General features: G+C 40.5%; 2 protein-coding genes across 19 annotated transcripts in view; one reads left to right on the forward strand and one right to left on the reverse strand.

The window, feature by feature from the left end:
* FUBP1 (far upstream element binding protein 1) overlaps nucleotides 1–7,591 on the reverse strand; it is a 40,771-nt gene extending 33,180 nt beyond the window's left edge. For 11 of the 17 annotated variants that reach the window (XR_004440633.1, XR_004440639.1, XR_004440637.1 and 8 more), the window contains exon 1: nucleotides 7,287–7,526. Coding sequence is in view for 11 of the 17 variants with exons in the window: in XM_033225364.1 (XP_033081255.1) it covers nucleotides 7,287–7,406 (120 nt within the window). In the remaining 6 variants the exon portion in view is untranslated. Of the gene's footprint in view, nucleotides 1–7,286 lie in introns of all 17 variants that reach the window. The other 6 variants (XM_033225366.1, XM_033225367.1, XM_033225372.1 and 3 more) reach the window with 1 other exon arrangement.
* A 47-nt stretch (nucleotides 7,592–7,638) lies between these two features.
* The window catches only part of DNAJB4 (DnaJ heat shock protein family (Hsp40) member B4), a 40,221-nt gene continuing 27,989 nt past the window's right edge, over nucleotides 7,639–19,870 (forward strand). Inside the window, exon 1 of one of the 2 annotated variants that reach the window (XM_033225384.1) lies at nucleotides 7,639–8,023. The gene's annotated coding sequence lies outside the window, so the exon portion shown is untranslated. The remainder of the gene's footprint in view (nucleotides 8,024–19,870) is intronic. The other variant, XM_033225385.1, reaches the window with a different exon arrangement.

Below are 19,870 nucleotides of genomic sequence, written 5' to 3' on the forward strand. Positions count from 1 at the left end.
TCCTAGTACTTCTAGATTTCCCTTTTCCTCATCTAAAAATGTAAACACCCACCACAAAGAATATTAGGATCAAGTACTAGATTGCTCGATTAAAAAAAGGTACACTTTCAGCCGGAAACAGTGGCTCACGCCCATAATCCCAGCATTTTGGGAGGCCGAGGCAGGCAGATCACCTGAGGTCAAGAGTCTGAGACCAGCCTGACCAACATGGAGAAACCCAGTCTCTACTAAAAACACACAAAAAGTGGCTGAGCGTGGTGACACATGCCTTGCAGCTACTCAGGAGGCTCAGGTGGGAGAACTGTTTGAACCCAAGTGGAGGTTGCAGTGAGCCAAGATCACGTCACTGCACTCCAGCCTCGGCAACGGCATGAGACACTGTCTCAAAAAAAAAAAAAAAAAAAAAGGGTAAACTCTAGCTTTGGTCTATCTAACCTTCTTTAACCATCTTTCACTTTATCAATTACAAACCTGTTTTTGTTTCTGGGTGTCTAATTTAAATCTTCTTTTCCTAATAATGCCTGAAAACACTGCTTTTCCACCCTTAGGTCTTAAAGCACTTAGCATTTGAATTGTTCCTCAGGAAAGTAAACACACTGCTGGGCACTGACAGACACTAATAGTAGAAGGAAAGTATTTCAGGCCAGAGAAAATGGTGCTACCAAGAATAGGACACGGTTTAGCCTATGAACACCTTCTGCAGTTAGCTTTTATAAATACTCTATGAGTTTGCAAAGTAGCACTCCTTGAACTCCAAGAAACTTCCATACAGAGAAAAGACATTTATACAACTGAATAGTTCATAAACTAACCAAATGAAAATAAAAGTTGAGGCTGGGCGCTGTTGCTCATGCCTGTAATCCCAGCACTTTGGGAGGCTGAGGTGGGTGGATCACCTGACGTCTGGAGTTCGAGACCAGCCTGACCAACATGGTAAAACCCCATCTCTACTAAAAATACAAAAAAAAGCTTAGCTGGGCACGGTGGCGCGTGCCTGTTAATTCCAGCTACTCTGGAGGCTGAGGCAGGAGAATCACCTGAACCTCGGAGGTGGAGGTCGCAGTGAGCCGAGATCCCGCCACTACACTCCAGCCTGGGTGACAGAGCGAGACTTCGTCTCAAAAAAGAAAAAAAAAAAAGAAAGAAAATGAAAGTTGACAGTTTACTCTAAAGAACGAGTAACACCATTTCAAAAATTGAGAACTGTTACAAAGACATTAGAGAAAAGCTTTTAATAAAAATACCAATAAAGGAGCCTGGCTCAGTGGCACCTGCAGTCCTAGTTACTTCAGAAGCTGAGGTGGGAGACCTGGTTGAGGCCAGGAGTTCAACGTTAATACAGTAAGACCCCATCTCTTTAAAAAAAAAATTGAAAAAACAAAATGAACTATAGATTTGATCAATTTTCTAAGATCAACAGAAAATATACAATTCCTAGGTGACTACAAGGATAATTAATTTAAGAAAAATAATTCCTAAAAACCAACCTCCAACTACATTCAAGTCCTTTTTCAGAGTACTGGAACATATTCAATTTTTATTAGACATTTATCAAGTATGGGAAACTTTTTACTTTACTTATTATTATATTTTTTGAGATGAAGTCTCACAATGTTGCCCAGGCTGGAATGTAGTGGCACGATCTGGGCTCACTGCAATGTCCGCACCCCAAGTTCAAGTGATTCTCCCACCTCAGTCTCCCAAGTAGCTAGGACTACAGGTGCCCGCCACCATGCCTAATTTTTGTATTTTTAGTAAAGACAGGCCAGGCTGGTCTTGAATTCCTAACCTCAAGAATCTCAGCCTCCCAAAGTGCTGAGATTACAGGCGTGAGCCACGGTGCCTGGCTACTTTATTTCAGTTTTACAAAAATAATTCAAGTTTTCCATCTGGACCATAGTCGACTTCTTGAATGAGTAAGTTATTTTTCCTGTTTTCACTGTTTTAGTATTTCTCACCTCTACTGAGGAAGCAAGACGTGAGAAATCCAAGAATTTGGGAGTTGAAAAGAAACTTAAGACACAGTATCTTCAGTTTTTGCTCTCCAGGGTTTCAGTTACCTACGGTATAGTACAATCAGATATTCTGGGGTAGGGGAGGATCCCCTTATTCATATAACTTATTACAGCATATTGGTTTTTTAAAATTTTGCCCTCTTGTCAGTAATACAGTGTATTGTTGTAATTGTTCTATTTCATTTTTTAAATTAAATTAAAATTTTGAGACAGGGTCAGGCTGTTGCCCAAGGCTGTAGTGCAGTGGCATGATCATGGCTCACTTATGCAACTACGTAAAGGACCCAACATTGTCAACATTGTAAACTTGACCTCCCAAGTTCAAGCACTCCTCCCACCTCAGCCTCCTGGGTAGCTGGTACTACATGCATGCACCACCATGTCTGGCTAATTTTTTGGTTTTTTTTTTTTTTTTTTGAGACGGAGTCTCGCTCTGTCACCCAGGCTAGAGTGCAGTGGCCGGATCTCAGCTCACTGCAAGCTCCACCTCCCGGGTTCACGCCATTCTCCTGCCTCAGCCTCCCGAGTAGCTGGGACTACAGGCGCCCACCACCTCGCCCGGTTAGTTTTTTGTATTTTTTAGTAGAGATGGGGTTTCACCGTGTTAGCCAGGATGGTCTCGATCTCCTGACCTTGTGATCCGCCCGTCTCGGCCTCCCAAAGTGCTGGGATTACAGGCTTGAGCCACCGCGCCCTAGAAACAAGGTTTCACCATGTTGCCTAGGGTGGTCTCGGACTCCTGGGTTCAAGCAAGCTTCCCGACTGGGCTTCTCAAAACACTAGGATTACAGACATGAGCCACCTTGGCTGGATGATTTCTTTTTCAAGACAACGTCATAGTTAAAATTAAGTGTTAAGATTACAGGCGTGAACCATTATGCCCAGTCTTTTTGTAATTTATTATTATTGTTAATACTATATTTAATTTAGAATTTAAACTTTATAGATACATAGGTATAGGAAAAAATATTACCGTGTATATATCGGATTCAATACTATCTGTGGTTTCAGATATTCACTGAGGTTCTTGGAATGTATCCTCCGAGGTTAAGAACAGACTACTGTAGTTTACTTAATTAACTTCTGAGGATCAGAAAATCTCTAAAATCAGGCTGGGCTCGGTGGCTCAGGCCTGTAATCCCAGCACTTTGGGAGGTCGAGGGGGGCAGATCACAAGGTCAGGAGATCAAGAAAATCTCTAAAATCAGGTAGTATGACCAACTATAGTCCCTCAGTGTCCCTGGGGGATTGGTTCCAGGAACCATGCAAATACCAAAATCCACAGATGCTCAAGTTCCTTACATAAAATGGCACAGTATCTGCATATAACCTACGCAAATCCTTTGGTATACTTAAAGCATCTCTAAATTACTTATAATACCTGATACAAGGTACATAGTTGTATTGTTTTCATTCGTATTACTTGTATTGTTGGACCGTTATTCCATTTTTCTAATATTTTTGATCCACAGTTGGCTGAATTTGCAGGTGCAGAGCCCATAGACACAGAGGTCTGACTTGTACTTTAATTCATCAAAAATGTTTATTGATTTATTTCAGTAAATGCTGAGTACCTACTACAGGCAAGGTCCTGATGGAGTTAGTAGTTCCCACATACCAGACATGTGAAGAAACATACACACTAGAAATATTACCATACTGTAATTTGCTTATCAGTCAAGCCTTGCTAAACTGTCACAAAATGATTTTAAAAAAGAATCATGCTCAAATGTTAGTTTTCACTGAACAGACTGATGGTAATAAAAACAAAAACAGCTCTAGTCTGTATTTTCATTTCATTCAAACAACATTATGCAGCCTGAATCACTTTTATAATTGTCAGAGAAGAGACTGCAAGAAGGATCGAATACATAATGACTAATTTCATAGTTGTCTAGAGGGGAAGGGATGAGGGTTAACAGTTTTGCTTAGCTAATCATCTAGTCTGATTCATTTCTACCTTCATATAACCTCAAGGGAAAAAGGGTAGATAAATACATTTTAATTTTCCAATGTTCTAGAGACAGGAGTTGCTATTAGTACCACTGCTAAGGACCCAATCAAACAATCCCAATCTCTGGAGTTACAGCTTGAAATACACAAAAATAAATTTCTTAAGTGCACAGGCTGGAAACCCTGAACGAAAGCAGCAACCTGGTGTCCCTGTGTTGAACTGAGCTCAGAATACTATAAAAATCTAAAACTTTCACATAAAAATAAGCTAGAAAAAAAAAAAAAAGGATTGGCAACTAAATGACCAGATGTCAACAACCAGCTAGAGTTAACATTACTGACATTACCAAGTAATGTTAACTCGTCCTGCTTTTCTGAATAACAACTATCCAGCTAAATACACCAATGGCATCCCCACTGGTACAGCCTTTGAAGCTCCTTGAGAGCAGGAAACTGTTCTTATATCTCTTCCTTCCAAAAACAAAAACAGCATAGTATTCTACACAAAGAAAATAAACTTAGAGTTAGTTGAGGATTCTAGAAACATAAGTCAATATTCTCTTAAATACACAAGGAGGAAGTAGTTCAGATATTAACCTAACTTCTGTCTAAGTACCCTTCTGTATATTCCACACATATTATCAGACTAACAGCTACAACTGACATTTAAAGACATCACCAAATGCAATGGGTAATTCCAGTTAAAAGCTAAAGTTAGGAATCTCAGATTTAAGATCATTTTCATAAAGAGATCATTACAGTAAAGACATCAGGACAACTGATCCATTAGCATGTAAGACAATAAGTTTCAGTTTGATGACAATTTCTGTATTTTAAAAAGTAGAAAGAAATTATGGCTTAGCCTAATAATAAAAATCTATTTTTTTTTTTTTTTTTTTTTGGAGACAGGGTCTCGCTCTATGCCCAGACTGGAGTGCAGCAGCGTGATCTCCACTCACTGCTACCTCCACTTCCCAGGTTCAGGCGATTCTTGAGCCTCAGCCTCCCAAGTAGCTGGGACTACAGGTACAGGCCACCAAGCCCGGCTACCTTTTGTATTTTTTGTAGAGACAGGGTTTCACATGTTGGCCAGGTTGGTCTTAAACTCCGACTTCAAGTGATCTGTCTGCCTCAGCCTCCCAAAGTGCTGGGATTACAGGCGTGAGCCACCGAAACCGGCCCGAAATCCAATTTTTCATTAAAGCATTGCAACACAAAGTCTTCCAGTATCTGGATCCGCTTGTACCTTTCCTTGCCTCATTTCACGTCCTCCCACCACCATCTTCTAGTGACTTCAATTCTGGGTTCTTGTCATTCCCCCATGTCCCATACCTCTGCGCAGGCTGCTTCTTTTCCCTACTGGCCAAACTCTCATTCATTCTATAATGCCTTGCTCAAATATCACTCCTTTACTTAGGAAGCTGGGCATCCCCTCCCAACTTGTGTCCTGTAGTACAAGGTGCCTGCCTCATAGTAGAAACTCTGTAAACACTTATAAAATGAGCGGATGAATTAAATATCCGTATTTTGTCTGCTCTCGTTAATCAATTAATCAGATAATCCTGTTCATCTGCATTTGGTCACGGAACTATATCATAGCTTCTTAATAGGAAACAATTCATGCATTTAAACAAACAAACAAAAAAAAACAAGGCCAGGCTCACTGCTGTAATCGCAGCACTTTGGGAGGCCGAGGCGGGCGGATCACGAGCTCAGGAGTTCGAGACCAGCCTGGCCAGCATGGTGAAACCCTGTCTCTACTTAAAAAAAAAAAAATACAAAAAATTAGCCGGGAACGGTGGCGGGCGCATGTAATCCAAGCCACTCGGGAGGCTGAGGCAGGAGAATTGCTTGAAGCCGGAGGCGGAGGTTGCAGTGGGACGAGATCGCGCCAAGCCACTGCAATCCAGCCTGGGCGATAGAGGAGATAGAGGGAGACTCCGTCTCAAACAAAACAAAATAAAACTCCAGTATCTACCTACAGTGTTTGATACTAAGTAATCCAATGTGCTGGTTCTGGTAAAATAAAATAGTTGGTTCCAATAAACACAATAGTTAAGTTTTACAAATCAATCTAATAAAACGCACTAACAGTGTTTGTCATAGTTATACAAATGCTTGTTGCTAAACATGTTCAGAATTTCTTAAATTACGTGAAAAAACCGCAAAACTAATATTAATGATAACCTTTTGTTGACTACTCCTAATATTTCTGGTTATAAACAAGTGCAGGTACATGTTTATAATGTATTCACATTAGACATGTTACAACGGATTTTATGAATTCTGATTTTGACTTAATGTTCCTTTAACTGTACCGGTAAAAAGTTAAGTGAACTCCTAATGCAATGAAAACACAGCACAACACTGGTTTCTAATTACCATTAGCTTAACACTAGTAAAAAATGTCCAGCACCTAGTACAATATGCATAGTGTCATGGAGAATAGAATTCTTTTGCTTACACGCAAATCCATACCAACACCATACATTCTGAAATTTTAAACATATTAGGGGACTATCTAAAAACGTAAAGTTCAAATTAAGAAATCTATTTTCCTGGAATACTCGCACTATTTTAACAGCTTTCGTCTGGGAAAGTGGTGTCTTCAGGGCAAATGTACGCACTACGTAATACAAAGAGGTCTGGTCAGTTTACGACTCTTAACAGAGAGGCAGATTCAAATTGAAACCTCTGGTATAACGAGCCTGAGGCCATTTTGAGAAATAAAGGGGGACTGACTGTTAGAACAGACTGACGCGTAAATCCCGCCCAGAAAAAGACTGCTTTCAAGTCCCTTCCTAGTAGAGGTGTGAAGGTAAAAGGTACCGAAAGCGGTTTTAATTGCGAGAGGGAACGGAAATGAGCTGTAAAGGCTACTTTAACGACAAATCCCTTCCCTTGCTATGGCTCCAGGAGACCGACCCTAGTTCTTTCCCAAACTGATTACCAGAACCTTCCATTAAATGGTGTGAAACTACCTGCGCTTTATCCCCTGGAAGAGGATCTTCATCTTGAGGAAAAGGGGAGGCTAAGCTAGCTCGCTGGCGACACACGAGTGCCGCAGAAGCGGGAGAAAGACTTCAGGCCTTCTTTGCGTAGCACGCGTCGGGGTTCTAAGTGGATTACACACCAAAAACACAAAACTGAGTTCTGGTCTCTAACCTTTATTACCAACAAGGGGAAACGTGTCTCTTCACATTTCAGCCCGGAAGGACACCTCTTTCCTCTTCCTCATGCGCTAAAGGGTAGCGGCCTACCCAGTTAGCGGCCAATTACCGTGAGCTTTCGGGATTCCGCCGCGCGGTCCACACTTACCTGCCGGGCTCTCTGCAGTGCATCTTTGAAAGCGTCGTTAACTCCTCCACCACCACCGCCGCCACCACCGCCACCAGCTGAGCCAGAAGAGGGTGGAGGCACTGTTGAATAGTCTGCCATGGTTACACTACGCTAGCCGCTGCCGCCCGTTCAGAGACTGCCTCTCAGCTAACAGCTAAGAAAGAAAGAAAATGGCGGCCGTCGAAGCTGTATCACATTCTTGCGCGACCATCGTGCCGTAAAGGGGTGGAGACTGAAGGAACGAAATCTCGCGATGTTTCCGAGGCAACGCGCTAGTGTGGGGCTAGGGCTGAAAAAGAACGACAGAAACAGAGACGTCGCGAGAATTAAGTTTAAGATTTCGCGAGAATAGGGTTTCTTTTGGCGCCTCCTCTCCGCGCGTTCTTGGGGTGAGGCTGGGTAATTGTTCCTGCAGGGTGGTGGGTGACAGTGGCCAGTTGACAGCGAGTGGGATTGGGTGGTGGGAATCCTGAAGAAAAAGGTTGTTTCTTACCGGTCGCTGCCTCAGGGAGGTAGTGCGGTAGAATTTTCCGCCATGGGTCATTCTCGGTGTCCGCGGGGAAGGGCGTGACAACGACGGGCGTGACGGCGACGCAACAGTGTCTCGAGAGCGCTGCCGCTCGGAGGGCGCCTGGAGAAGCGCGTCCGAGACGCCGCGCGGTGATGCTCCCGAAAACGTCTACCCGGCCTAGCGGGAACCCAGCATGATTTTCAGGGTAGTAAAGTGTCCCTGTATTTTACTTCCAGGCTGTCAGATTTTTGAGTTTTATCACGAGGGGGGTGTTGAATTCAGGCTGGAAGCCTGTTAGTTCTCGACCATATTTTAAGTTTTTGTTTAAAATAATGTGGATGAGGCTGTAAAAATATGGCTGCCTTTTCTTTATCCTAAAACGTGATTGTTCTTAAAGTTCAGTGTTAGCCAGATTTAGTAACCTAGTATTTGTACGTGTCCATGGCCATTTTTGTTAAGGTTTTTTTTTGTTTTTGTTTTTTGTTTTTTTTTTTGAGACGGAGTCTCGCTCTGTTGCCTAGGCTGGAGTGCAGTGGCGGGGACTCGGTTCACTGCAGCCTCCGCCTCCTGGGTTCAAGCGATTTTCCTACTTCAGCCTCCCGAGTACCTGGGACTACAGGCGCCCACTACCACTTCCAGCTAATTTTTTGTATTTTTAGTAGAGACGCGGTTTCACCGTGTTAGCCAGGATAGTCTCGATCTCCTGACCTCTTGATCCACGCGCCTCAGCCTCCCAAAAGTGCTAGGATTACAGGCGTGAGCCACTGCGCCCGGCCTATTAAGGTCTTTTAAGTTAAGAACAGCATTGTTTCTTGGCCAAAATAGATTTTGTAGCTTCTTAGGCGTAGTTTCTCCCACCCCAGCCTGTGGGTACTCAAATGTAAGGTAAACTTCTGAATTGTCATCACAGGACTAGGTATCTGTGTGTGTGTGTGTGTGTGTGTGTGTGTGTGTGTGTAAATTGGTATTTTATGTTACGTTTCTTCAGACTTTCTCCAACATATCGTGGCATGTAGTTTACTGTGTTAATAGTAGTAAGTTCCAGGAATCGTTACGATACTTACTATTGATATTGAGTATGTCACAGAAATAATTTTTCCAAAATTATTTCTATTTAAATAACAAAGAATGAGGTAAAATGAACTTTCTCAGCTTTGTGGCATTCGTGGTATTATTTGGTTAGATCTAAAAAAAATTCTTTTTCAGCAGCTCTTAAGAGTAATTGTGAGAAATATATGCTGCATTCTTTCTGAAAACCTAGAAGTAATGTGTTCATTTGCTCAAGCACCAAAATAGCAGTTAATATGCATGTAGATACAGGTGAGCCATCATTTCCCTTTAATCAGCTTTTAATGCAGTCGTATTCATTTATATCTCTGATGATCTTTTTCAGTGTTCATGGCCATCCCTATAAATTTTGGTGGGATTTCCTTTTGAAAAATCAGTGCACATGTGGGACTACAGATCTAATCATAATATATAGAAAAACAGTAAAAGCAGTGTTGGGTGTGTGGCTAGGTAGAAATTTTCCAGTTGTATTTTGAGAATGTCTTGATTTTTTCATATTTTATTAATTAGGCAATACAATCAGACCTTTGGATCAATGTAATTTACCACAGTGCTGTAATTTACCCTCAAAACAAATTTATGTATATCGCAATTTATTTTAGTTATCATTGAATATTGAAAAATATGTAAGGACCTCAATTTTTTTTTTTTTAATGCTTGCTCTGTTGCCCAGGCTGGAGTGCAGTGACGCGATCTTGGCTCACTGAAACCTCAGCCCCCCGAGGTTCAAGAGATTCTCGCATCTCAGCCTCTGGAGTAGCTGGGATTACAGGTGTGCACCACCATGCCCGACTAATTTTTTTTTGAGACAGAGTCTCGCCCTGTTTCCCAGACTGGAGTGCAGTGGCATGATCTTGGCTCACTGTAACCTCCACCTCCTGGCTTCAAGCAATTCTTCTGTGTCAGCCTCCCGAGTAGCTGGGATGACAGGCACCCACCACCACGCCCAGCTAATTTTTGTATTTTTAGTAGAGACAGTGTTTCACCGTGTTGGCCAGGCTGGTCTTGAACTCCTGACCTTGTGATCCATCTTCGGCCTCCCAAAGTGCTGGGATTACAGGCATGAGCCACCGCACCCGGCCAGAATAGAATTCTTGATAGCTTAATCTTTTGAAAAAATTAATGCTTGAGATAAAGGTTCTTTGTGAAAATATAAATAAACTCTGCTTTTTAGGACCTCTTCAGTGAAGCTGGGAGGAATATTTGGGGGGTTGCTAAGGTGTCATTCCAAACTTTTTCAGTGTTCTTCAAATCTAATAAAAGAACAAACATCTTTACTGTATTATACAAAAGGACTCTTTGAATATTAATGGAGTATTTGTTTGGTTACTCCACACATTCATTGCCAGGATCTGTCCTTTGACTATGATCATGGCAGACATAACAGGGCATCATAGGATATATAGAAAATAGATTATTAATTTTTAGAGAAAAATTTAGAACTCTCCACCTCTTCTTATAAGACATAACACTCCCAGCTTCCTATTACTTTAGGTAATAATGTTAGATTGAAAGTTTGGGACTCTTGAAAGCATCTAAATTAAATAATTGGCCTTATCCAGTTCTTAATGGAGTTTAGCTTATTCCATAGCATACATTATAATAATTTATAATAAAGCTGCTATATACAAATATGCAGTAATATACTTGTAATTTCCTGTAAATTGATCCTATACTTATTTCCCAGATGTTTCCAAATCTGTGTCTGCACAACTACCTACAAAACTTTGGTTTTGCATGTTGCCTCAAAAACAAAATGTCTAAAATTTGCATATGTACTGTTCTTATTCTCCCTTTTTTTGTGGTCAAAACATTTATTGTTTCTTTTCCTATTGGATCATATATTTAGATAATCAGTTCTTCTATTACATTTATCTTTTTCATTAACCTTTAGCTAAATAAAAAAATCCAGATTAAAAAGTCTTTTTTCATGAAACTTAACCTGACTAACCAATTGCAGTGACCTTTTATTTATTCAGTGGTTACCCACATCGGCTACAGGGAGCTTTTAAAAAATATGAAAGGTGGGCCGGGCGTGGTGCCTCACGCCTGTAATCCTAGCACTTTGGGAAGCCGAGGTGGGTGGATCACCTGAGGTCGGGAGTTCAAGACCAGCCTAGCCAACATGATGAAACCCCGGCTCTACTAAAAATACATTAGTTGGGCATGGTGGCAGATGCCTGCAATCCCAGCTACTCGGGAGGCTGAGGCAGGAGAATTGCCTGAACCCGGGAGGCCGAGGTTGTAGTAAGCCGAGATCGCACCACTGCACTCCATCCTGGGTGACAGACCAAGAATTTGTCTCAAAAAAAAAGAAAGAAAGGTTAGCCCTAACTCCTACTCCCAGAAACTGGTTTAATTGGTCTATATTTGAATCCGTAAAAGCTTCCTGGGTTAATCCTAAAGTGCAGACACATTTGAGAACTGCTGAAATGCACAAGTGAACAAGCTCTGGCTGACTTTTGCTTATTTTTGATGGGTTGCGGTTTGTTTCTAGTTATGGGTATATAGTCTTGAGATGAATTCGGAGTCCAGAAACATCTTTTTTTAAACTGTTAAAATAATTAAATGGGAAGTGATTAGACTGAGGTACCTTCAGTGCCCTGTCTTCCTACATAAGCAAACCAAAACCTAACTCAATGTAAACTGTCTTAACCAATCAGAAACTGCCCATTAATCTTTAACTAGAGACTTTTCACTGGATCAGTCCAAATCAGACTATTGCTCCACTTTAATCAAATGTTTTGCCTTGTTTCTGCATTCATCCTATGAAAGTCCTTCCTATCCCTTCAGCCCTAAGCCATTGGACTACTTTTAATTGGGACATGTCCTATTCACGAATCAATTGAAAGTTTTCCTTTTAACTGGACTAACTCAAACTTTTTGTTAGCTAGACTAAGGCAGAATTTCTTAACAAAAAGGTCACCAGCATCATCAAGAGTGCTTTTCAGAAATGCAGATACCTTAGCCCTACCTGGACCTACTGAATCATGTTTTGGAGAATCTATATTTCTTTTCTTTTTCTTTCTTTTTTTTTTTTTTTTTAGAAAGTAAGCATCATAGTCGATTCTACTCATCAAGATTTGAAAACTACTCTTTTACACAAAACATATTTAATATTTGAGGAATTAAAGTGAATTAAATTTTGTTTCCCTGGCTAGATTGTAGTAAATGTTATGAATACAGAAATTTTGTCCTCTGCCTTTTTCCCTCTGTATAAAAGAGGGCTGGTCAAGGACTGGGTCTTATTCTTTGGTTTGCCCAGTATGCTTTTATGTTGGTAAAAGTTAAATAAATATCAAGTTGAATTATTTATTCCACTTAACATTTTCCTACAAAGCTACATATGATTATGAATGTGGAGGGCCTTTAAGGCCAGATGGCACTGAAGGGTAGCTTCACACAAACTTTTCTTAGAATATCAGTCTTGGAAAGACCTTGAAGGTAATTTCGCCCATTTGTTTCATTTCATGTTAGAGGAAACTAACACAGATTGCTGAGTGCCTTCTACAAAGTGCCAAGATTAATTGCAGAGCCAAGACTAGATTCCTAATCCAGTGCTCTTTATTTTGTGAAATATCTTCTATATGAAGCATCGGTGTTTGGGTTGAAGGTCTTCTTCTTAGGTACAAGAGGAAGAAGAATCTGTACAGAACCAAAAACATCTTAATTTTTGTAATCAGGATGTCTACCTTTACTGACAACATTTCGTTCTGAAAATAGGTTATTGAAAAGGATCTTTGCCAGTGAAATCCTTAACTGGAAGTGGGTGGGTTCGAGATACAAGACTCATTTGGTATAACAATTTTATTGTTTTTTAGTGGAACTTTGCTTCTCTGTTCTGACATTTCCATGTCTCTATTTATAGCAGTGATCTCTTTGGAATTTGCCTTCTGATTCCATTTGTTCTTTTATGTTGCTTCATATTAACTGATATTTTCACTTCATTTAAAAAAATATTTGAAGGGACATGTACTTAAGAAAAAGGAATTAATTTTTTTTAGAAGAAACATCTGGAGGTAGTGTTTTTCTGTGATTTATCATAATCATTGTTTATGCCAGGTTATCTAATTGTAGCAATAATACAAATACTAATTTTTCAAGCAAGAATGGTAATTTAAAAAAATTTAAGTGCTTGTTAAGCTTTAAACTCCTTTTATCCAGGACAGATATTACCTTTAGATTCTTAGCAGCCTTGCTCCTTAACTGTGCACTTTGATATAAATGAAGATTGAGAGGTTTTAGTTAGAGCCTTTAAGTGGTAGTAAACTGTCAAGGGCAGGAGCTATCTTATTTACCTTTGAGATGAAAATAATGCCTGGCATCTAGTAGGTCCTAATTAATCTATTCATTTATTCAATTCAACAAGAATTCTGAGCATTGTTCTAAGTGCTAGAGCTACAGTAGTAAAGAAAATAGACATATATCTCACCGTCTTGTCTTGAACATGCTAGTGAGTGAAGGTGGAATGAAACCATGGATCACTTTGCAGAGACTCCCTATTATTTTCAGACAATTATTTGTATCAGTCTAACCAATAATAGCCTGTAGCTTATTAAGCAATGGTTTGAAGAGTCAGAATGGGAGAAGCTGATCAGATAGATCATTCATTCATTAAATATTTAATTTCCTAGTGTGTGTTAAATTATTTGAAACAAGCTCATGAATGTGAGTCATTGTCATCCTTATTGTCAGCCTGATTCATTTGCTCTGTTTATATCTTGGGGTAAAGACTTCAAGCCTTGGGCCAGGTTACAGCTCAGGAACTTCATCTCAGATCACATACCCCTGAATCCCAAGTGCATAAAATAATGTGTGCCATGTAGTAAATATTACTACATTAATCCTTAACTACTCAGAATGCGATTTCCTCACTACTTATGGCCACAGCCTGCGTCTAGTCTTCATCCAGACAACTCAAACAATAAAAATCTTCAAGTCTGATATTTTGCTCAAGACGACCTCGTCAGTTTGTTTCCTAATGTACTTCTTCCATTCCTCTAGTCTTTTGACACTTCTCTTTTCTTTCCATCTCTTACTTGCTAGCTTTCCTTCTTTGCCAGTCACTTCAGTAATTCTCAACTCCCACTCCCCTTTGCCTTTTAGTAGTGTCCATTCTTTAAATCAACAACTCTTAATCAGTTCAAATAGACTTTGGAGTCAGATGAACTTCAAATCGCCATTTGCTACTTCCGTGATCTTGCTAAAATCTTTAACCTTTTTTGAGTTTGTTTACTCTTTGGCACCCTAAGCATTGTTTTGAAAATTAAATGAGGAGGCCGGGCAAGGTGGCTCAAGCCTGTAATCCCAGCACTTTGGGAGGCCGAGATGGGTGGATCACGAGGTCAGGAGATCGAGACCATCCTGGCTAACACGGTGAAACCCCGTCTCTACTAAAAAATAGAAAAAACTAGCCGGGCGACGTGGCGGGCGCCTGTAGTCCTAGCTACTCCGGAGGCTGAGGCAGGAGAATGGCGTGAACCTGGGAGGCGGAGCTTGCGGTGAGCTGAGATCCGGCCACTGCACTCCAGCCTGGGTGATAGCAAGACTCCGTCTCAAAAAAAAAAAAAAAAAAAATTAAATGAGATTATTGTATCCAGATACTTTTGACCACAAGTAATGAAAACCCTTTTTAAGTGGCTTAAATAATAACAAAAAGTCCAGGGGTAGAGTGGCTCTAAGGCTGGTTGATAGCAGCTCAGCAATTTATGAGGTACCCATGTTTTTTTCATCTTTGCCCTCTACCATCCTCAGCTTCTTGACTTAACTCCCCTAATGATTGCATAATGGTTGCCACAGTTCCAGGTGTCATGCATTCATGATTGTTAAATGGAAGGGGAAAGTTTCTGCTACCAACCCTACCCTCTACCCCTGCCCACAACTGCCAATCTTATAGCCTTGTCTAGACCAGAGCTGAGTCACAGGCTTACTCTATCAAGTGTCATACTGGCTTAGAATAATTAGGATCATCTCAGGAGTGAGGGAGAGGCCCCACTTTCCTAGTAATAGTTATTATTACTACTGCATTTGTGAATGCTAGGACTCAATCCTTGTGCCCTTTTACCCTGTCTATGATTCTAGTAATTTCCTCTAGACTCATGATTTTAAATATCACCTACACTCTTCCCAAATTTTTGTCTTTTGTCTGGACTGCTGTGAATGCCAGACTCACATATCCAACTGCCTACTGGAATTTCCATGCATCTTATTTATTATTTTTTTAAGAGACAGGATCTCTGTCCCTCAAACTGAAATGCAGTGGTGCAATTATAGCTTACCGCAGCCTTGAGCTCCTGGGCTCAAGTGATCCCCCTGCCTCAGCCTCCTGAGTAGTAGGACTACAGGCATGCATCAGCACACCTGGCTAATTTTTAAATTTTTTGTAGAGATGGGGGTCTCACTATGTTGCCTAGACTGGTCTGAAACTCCTGGCCTCAAGCAATCCTGCCTTGGCCTCCCAAAGTGCTGAGATTACCAGTTTGAGCCACTGCGCCTGGCCCCGTGCATCTTTATTTTATATGTCCAATATTGAACTCCCCAGTTTCTCCCTTCTCCCCTCTCTATTTTAGTAAGTAGCAAGTCTGTTCTCTGTTTGCTGAAGTTGAAAAACCTTGGTGTCATTATTGATTTTTCCTCATATCTCCTGTCTGATTCACCAGGAAATCCTGTTGGCTCTACCTTTAAAATATATCCAGAAGTTCACCACTTCTCGTCACCTCCACTGCTACATCGTGGGCCAAACCACCTGAATGTGTGTGTGTGTGTGTGTGTATAAATAATTTTTTTTTTCCAGAGACAGTGTCTCACTTTGTCTCTCAGGCTTGAGTGCAGTGGTATAATCAGAGCTCTCTGTAACCTCAAACTCCTGTGCTCAAGCAATCCTGCCTTGGCCTTCTGAGTAGCTAGAGTTACAGGCACATGGCACCATATCTGGCTGACACTTTTTATCTTTTGTAGAGTTGGAGTATCGTTATATTGCCTAGGCTAGTGTGAAACTCCTGGCCTCAAGCTATCTTCCTGCCTCAGCATCCCAAAGTGCTGGGATTACAGGTCCGAGCCACTGTGCCCATCAGTTCTTACTGGTCTTCCACCCTTGCCCACCATCTTTCCCACGCTCTTAAGAATCAAAATGACCTATCAGTCTGCATAAAACCCACCAATGGCATTGTATCTTCCCTCAGAATGTAAGTCAAAGTCCTTAGTGGCCTACAAGGCTCTGTATTGCAACTATTATTTCTCTGATCATCTTTCAGCCCCTTCACCATCTCTATCATTCAGACTCAGCCATCTTGCAGTTCCTCAAAGATGCCTTGCATTTCCTCACTTCTAGGCTTTGGTGTTTTTTTTTGTTTTTTTTTTTTGTTTTGTTTTGTTTTGTTTTTTTTGAGACGGAGTCTCGCTCTGTCACCCAGGCTGGAGTGCTGTGGCCGGATCTCAGCTCACTGCAAGCTCCGCCTCCCGGGTTCACACCATTCTCCTGCCTCAGCCTCCCGGGTAGCTGGGACTACAGGCGTCGCCACCTCGCCCGGCTAGTTTTTTGTAGTTTTTTTTTTAGTAGAGACGGGGTTTCACCGTGTTAGCCAGGATGGTCTCGATCTCCTGACCTCGTGATCCGCCCGTCTCGGCCTCCCAAAGTGCTGAGATTACAGGCTTGAGCCACCGCGCCCGGCCTGCTTTGGTGTTTGATATTTCCCTCTATCCGATAAGTTCTACCATACGGATGCATAGCTTTCCTCCTTTCAGATAGTGGTGCGAATATCATTTTCTCTGAAATCATTTCTGGCCCCCCATCTAAATTTTTAACATCCTTATTTCCGTTTTCTGCTTTATTTTTCTTAGCTTCTACCACTATCTAACACAACTCACAGTATTTAAAAATTTTTATTATCTCTCCCTCCACTAGAATGTACAGAGAATGAGGCAGGGATTTTTGTTCATACTGTATCCCTAGCACCTAGAAAGGTGCCTTGGCATATGAAAGGTCCGTAATAAAAATTTGTAAATAAATGAATGTTCATTCATGATGGTTTCTGGTTTCAGCTGGGTCCTTAGTGGGATTTAGTAATTGTTTCTGCTTCTGTATTTTCCATAACTGACATACTGAAATACCACCATTCTTATCAAACACCCTACTTTACTCTGAATCCTTAGCAGTGGATGTCCCCCGACCCCTCTCTTTTTAAACAGAGTATTGATACTGTATATGAATTTCTTTGTCTTCCTAGTCCTTTTACTTTCAAATTTATAAATTGTCGTCTATTTCCTTTTGATCTCAGAGCCCACCTCTAATTTTTTTCAAGTGTCATCTACTGGTACACTTGGTATCAAATCACATCAAATCTTATCTTCTTTGAGATGTCATTTAAGCAATTACTTCTTTTATTATATGTCTTATATGTTTTTAAATATCCTCCTCTATATTGTTTTCTTCTTCTCTGGACTATCTTAAAACCTCCCTTATCTTTTCTTTGTTACAACACTATGTCCTTTACTTCAGACAGCTTTTTAGAAATATTTAAATTTACTATTTCATTTTCATTTCCCTCTTAATGGTCAGTTTACTGCATTCTGTCTTCTACTTTTGTTGGTCACAATTCTATCTACCTCATAGAATTCTGAGAGATTAAATGAAGATACATGTGTTTTTAGAATAATGCTTGCACATTGTTAATTTTTTTTGAGTGCTTACCAGGATTAACTATTACTACTGAAACCAAAATTGTTCTCACTCTTACAGATACTTTTCTATCATCTTTCTTTACTTTTCTATATCCTTCATGAAATAGTTTCTATCTTTTGGTTTGTGGATACTAGTGGTGTCAGGATGCCTTCAGCTTTAAGTAAGAATCTCTTAAGTCCAATGATAGGTAGTTCCAAGATTGATTTAGAGATGCAACGCTATCATTGTGCTGGTTTTTGGAGAGTCAAAAATTAAATAAAATTTACCTTATATTATCTTACATTTTAATGAGGTAGTTAGCCAGAGAAATAAGTAACTAGGAATGCAGTCTTAGGCAGCAAAACTTATCAACTATTGAAGTAGCGTAGATGAAGGGGTTATTAATAAGGTTACAGGAATGTTCACAGTAGAACTTGTCTTTCCACTTCAAAAGTACTCTTCTTATATTTTAAACTTTCATTAGTAGCACAACTGTGCACACCTTTGTCAATCCAGAAATGGGCAGTCTGAAATCCTTCCTCTTCCCTACATCCAGCTGATGGGCAAATTATACAGATGCTATTTCTTACTACTTAATCCTACCTGTTGGTCTGTTTATATCATAGTCATCCTACTTTAGGTTTTTGTTATTACTCATCTCTTTGTGATTCATTCATTCAGTAAAAGTTTATTGAACAGCAATGTATTGTAAACACCTTGTTCTAGAAATAAAATAAAACAAGACCCCACTGGTTACAATCCAGTGGATAGGGCATTAAACACACAGATGGTTATGTAAGGTACAGTGGAGATATGGGGGGAAGTGTAGGAGCTCAAGGTCCAGGGAATCTAACCCAAATTTGAGCTTCACAGAAGCCCAACTACAGGGTGAGTCTCAAAGCAGGAGTAAGCTAGGTGAAGGGCTCCTGGTGTAGGGAAGAGGGAGATACACCTACACGCATACCCTACTTGCTTTATATATAACAAATAATCACTTCAAAGGTATTAACTTTGGTGACTGTGTACTTGTTAATGTTACCGTTGTTCAAAAACAATTTTTTTAACTGATTATGGTTAATGCAGAAGATTCTCAGTAATGGTATTATTATACAGTTGATTCTCATTATTTGTCAATTCTGTGTTTATGAATTTGCCTACTCACCGAAATGTATTTGTAACCCCAAAATGAATACTCAAAATGCTTTCAAGGTCATTTTTAGACATACGCATGTTCAGAGTGGCAAAAAATTTAAGAACTAGCTGAGCTTTGCACAGAGGCTCACATCTGTAATCCCACCACCTTGGGAGGCTGAGGCAGAAGGATTGCTTGAGGCCAGGAGTTGAAGACCAGCCTGGGCAACATAGTGCGACCCCTCCCACCATCTCCGCACAGAAAAAATGAACTAGCTGAGGTTGAACAAGTCAGTGCTCTGCCCTCATGTTTCAGCTCTCATACTTCTAAACAAGTCTCCTTTTCATGGTCCATTTAGTGCCACATTTTTGTATTTTTGTGCTTTCTGTTTTTTTTATCGGTGACTTTACTATTTAAAATGGCCTCTAAGCATAGTGCTAAAGTGCTGTCTAGTGTTGCTGAGCACAAGAAGGCTGTGTTGTGCTTTACAGAGAAAATTCGTGTTAGGTAAGCTTTATCAGGCATGAGTCATAGTTCTGTTGGCTATGAGTTCAATGTCAGTGAATCAACAATATATATTATTAAGGTGTCTTTAACAGAAATACACATAGAAGAGGTTATGTATTGATCAGTGATGAAATGTGACCAGAGCCTGGCAGGAACCTAACAGTGTATTTCCTTAGGGGCAATGGTTCAGTATTCTCTAATTTAGCATTCGGGATGATTTTATAGAACATAACCATGGCAAATGTTTTATAGAACATAACTATGGATTTTATAGAACATAACAAATGAGAATCAACTACTTCAGGGTAAATTTCGTTTTGGGAAATAACCAAAATCATTTATGAGTAGAACCGATGAATTAGATGGGAATGGTCAAGGGGAACAATACAGAGGTATGATTATTAAACAGTCTTTCTCTGCCTTTTAAAACATGCCACCCTTTTTGATAAGCATCTCACCTCACACTTTAAATATTATAATATAGGCCGGGCGCGGTGGCTCAAGCCTGTAATCCCAGCACTTTGGGAGGCCAAGACGGGCGGATCACGAGGTCAGGAGATCGAGACCATCCTGGCTAACACGGTGAAACCCCATCTCTACTAAAAATACAAAAATCTAGTTGGGCGAGGTGGCGGGCACCTGTAGTCCCAGCTACTTGGGAGGCTGAGGCAGGAGAATGGCGTAAA

Source organism: Trachypithecus francoisi, unplaced genomic scaffold (genome assembly GCF_009764315.1).
Source record: "Trachypithecus francoisi isolate TF-2019V2 unplaced genomic scaffold, Tfra_2.0 Lachesis_group12, whole genome shotgun sequence".
Lineage (NCBI taxonomy): Eukaryota > Metazoa > Chordata > Mammalia > Primates > Cercopithecidae > Trachypithecus > Trachypithecus francoisi.